Here is a 3196-nt window from a genome sequence, read left to right as displayed (position 1 = left end):
TGAGCCCAGGAGTTGGAGATTGCTGTGAGCTATGATGCCATGGCACTCTACCCAGGGGGATAGCTTGAGGCTCTGTCTCAAAAAAAAAAAAAAATTAAAAAAAAAAAAAACATATTTGGAAAAAGACCCTAATGGATGCCACACCGTGCCCTTGGCAGACATCACTCATTAGTCGTGGTATGATTTCCTATGGTTAGCCTCAAAATCCTTAAGAGTCCCTCCACATAATTGATCCGAATTGCCACTTGAGATAAAACCTATTTTTGTTAAGTGCCTCCCCTCAATCAATTGGGGAGGCAAAGCTGACGCACGCACAATATTCTTGGCAAGCCTTTTGGGGTGTCATATAACCAGGTGCAAAGTGGTGAGACAGACAGAGATCCTGAGTCCAGCAGGAGTTCTTTGAAGAAAATATAACTAGTGGAGTCTTCATAGAAGTGCTAAAGAACCATTATAGCCTGATTTGAACTCAGTAGATGGAGTAGGGAGGCGGCAACCCCAGCTGCCCACTGCAACCAACTGGGCAGCTTTTAAACTGAGGCTGCCCAAGCCCGTCCCAGACAAAGTCAATCAAGCCTGAGCATCTGTGTTTCTTTTAAAGCTCCCTGGATTTCTAAAGTGTAACCGAGTTCAAAGCCATAATCACTAGGCACAGGGGAGGCCGGGAAGGGGCACCTGCACTCACCTTCTCCGCCTCCAGCATGTTTCCCAGGATCGTGTGCATGCAGCCGATGTTGAAGCAAATCCGGGAGTGGGGGTCTTGGACTGCGCTGAAGGCGTCCAGGGCCCCCTTCCAGTCCTTCTTGTCGGCTGCCAGCACCCCTTCATTCCAGAGGCTGATGACCTCAGCCAGGGCCATGGTCAAGTGGAAAGCTAGAGGCTGAGAGAGCTGCCAGGAGAGAAGAGAGGACGGCCTGGGTGTCCCCCCCAGCACACTGTCCCGGTGGCCCCCCGGTGTTCACCTTCCAGGCCTGGTGCCAGAATGGGGCCCAGCCTCTCTTAAGACAACATCTCAGTGTTGCAAAGGCATCAGGAAATGTCCCCACCTTTGGGCAACTGACCTAACCCTACCTATCTCTACCCTGAGGGAGAAAAGGAAAGAGAAAGAGGCTGGTGGGGGCGGAGTGCGGAGGAGAGAGGAAGTACAGCAGATGCTGGCTGGATGGATCAGTTCCCCAAACTGCTTCTGCTCTGTCCCCAGACTCTTCCTCTCTGTCTCCCACCCTCCTTCTGCCCCCAGACGCGGGTGACCTTGGCAGCTCCGTGCGTCTTGCCAGGCATCGGTTTCCACACCGCGTTATGTGAGGGTGCTGGAGAGCATAGGTCTTTCCAGTCTCACGTGGATGCCTCCCTCACTTTCTCATACTCCCTTACACTAAATTGACACGTTGGGTTTTATCAGGAGCTAAAATTAGTAATTCACAAGTTTTTGAGACAGGATGGTCTCAGTTGTCCATCTGAGTCTGAAATAAATTTTATGAACTTTGTGGAAGTTTAGAGGAGACCAATTTCCTACAAATGCCAAGATTGGGGGCATTTGCATATGACAGTGAGTTAGGACTTCTCCCGAAGCGATGATGGGCCTGCATTGACAACTAATGAGTTTACTAGTCTCTGACAAAACCAATTTAAGATTCTTTTCCTTGTTGCTTTGGAAAAGTGTATGTCAGTAAAACCTCCCTGAGGAATAATTAAGGATACTGGGGGTAGCCAATTTGATTTACTAGAATCCTCGCTTCTTGTTCGGTAAAAATGCATGTGTATGAGCGTCAAATACTTGGATGTGAACTCTCGCTTTGTAGCAACTAAGCAGACTCATTCATTACCACCAGACTTCCCCTAAAAGCCTGGAAATAAAACTTAAAAATGTATACTCCACAGGGATCGTAGGTTTGAAGGTATGAGAATTAAGAAGACGGGTACGTGTGTCCTTACACAGACCATTTCTTGTGTTTAGAAGTCCATTCCACCTAACTTTTTGCCAGGCAAACTCCTACTCATCCTTCAAGGCCCTTTTGTTGTTGTTTTTGTGACAGATTTGCTGTCAGGCCAGCTAGAGTGCAGTATTGTGATCATAGCTTGTGATACCTATTGTGTGATAGGTATTGTGCAGTATTGTGATCATAGCTTGTGATAACTATTGTGATACTATTGTGATCATAGCTTGTGCAACCTCAAACTCCTAGACTCAAGCAGTCCTCCTGAGTAGGTGAGATTACAGGCCCATGCCTGGGCAACATAGGGAGGCACCATCTCTATAAAAAGGAAAAACTTGAATGACACATTAATTATTCCTAGGAAAGATAAGTAGATTCATAGCTAAGTTAGACTTATTTAAAAAGTCTTCTTTCCTTTGTGTTTATTATCCTACCTAACACTCAGAATGCTCCTTCGTCTGACCTCCAAGACTTTTTCTAGCCTGGTCTCCCCAACGATTCACAATTCCACAACTGTACTGCTTGCTCTTCTCCCCCGTGCCTTCATTTCCTGCATCTGTGCCTTACCTCAGTCTAGACCCTCCTCCTGGGCTGCTCTTTCCCATGTCTGCACCTTCAAACCACTTTGTACACCCTTAGTGCCCTGCCCAAGTATCAGTGTCACCTTCCTTAAAATGCTACTCTCCAGTGCCTCCCCCAAACCTCCAAACCCATGATCTCACCTTTTTCTGAACTCCTGCATCTCCTTCTCTACACCTCCCCCATGGCCTTTAATTACTCTTCACCAGGTTAGAGTTGTGTGTCTCAGCACCTCAAATAGACTGTACACTTCAGGAGGAAGTCTCAGGATTAAACCATTCTTGTATTCCCCAGGTACTAGCAATACCGTTCATGTTGGGCTCTGTCCACGTTCCTTTGCCTTTCATGGGGCCACCCAGGGCAAACCACCCTCATCTTATGGGCTAACATTCTAGGCTCCAAAGATCTCCTTGCCCCTCCATCTAGATTGAGCTTTGAAAACACAAAGCAGGAAGAATGGGGGTCTTTGATGACATAATTGAGCCATTAAGTCAATTAGTTCTGGAGACTGCCTGGTCTCTAGACCTTTTGTTATATGACATAATAAATGTCCATATTTACTAAGCCAAAAAAAATTAATGGAATTCTTTATCAGTAAAGAAAAAACACCACAGGCCAGATTACATCACGCCCCCTGTTTAAACATTCAGTGGAGGCTCGGCGCCTGTGGCTCGACCGGC

At 46.9% G+C, this 3196-nt stretch overlaps 1 protein-coding gene across 3 annotated transcripts in view; it reads right to left on the bottom strand.

Moving 5' to 3' along the window:
- NCF2 (neutrophil cytosolic factor 2) overlaps positions 1 to 1123 on the bottom strand; it is a 31718-nt gene extending 30595 nt beyond the window's left edge. Inside the window, exons 1-2 of one of the 3 annotated variants that reach the window (XM_023510761.1) lie at positions 1062 to 1071; positions 686 to 889 (exon numbers count right to left, since the gene is read on the bottom strand). In XM_023510761.1, the coding sequence (XP_023366529.1) occupies positions 686 to 859 (174 nt within the window). In that variant the 5' untranslated portion in view covers positions 860 to 889; positions 1062 to 1071. Of the gene's footprint in view, positions 1 to 685 lie in introns of all 3 variants that reach the window. The other 2 variants (XM_023510760.1, XM_023510762.1) reach the window with 2 other exon arrangements.
- Positions 1124 to 3196: the final 2073 nt, after the last annotated feature.

The sequence above is a fragment of the Otolemur garnettii genome, unplaced genomic scaffold (genome assembly GCF_000181295.1).
Source record: "Otolemur garnettii isolate 467f Iridium unplaced genomic scaffold, OtoGar3 scaffold00016, whole genome shotgun sequence".
Taxonomy (NCBI): domain Eukaryota; kingdom Metazoa; phylum Chordata; class Mammalia; order Primates; family Galagidae; genus Otolemur; species Otolemur garnettii.
The sequence above is the reverse complement of the archived record's forward strand: the minus strand, read 5'-3'. Positions and strand labels throughout refer to the sequence as shown.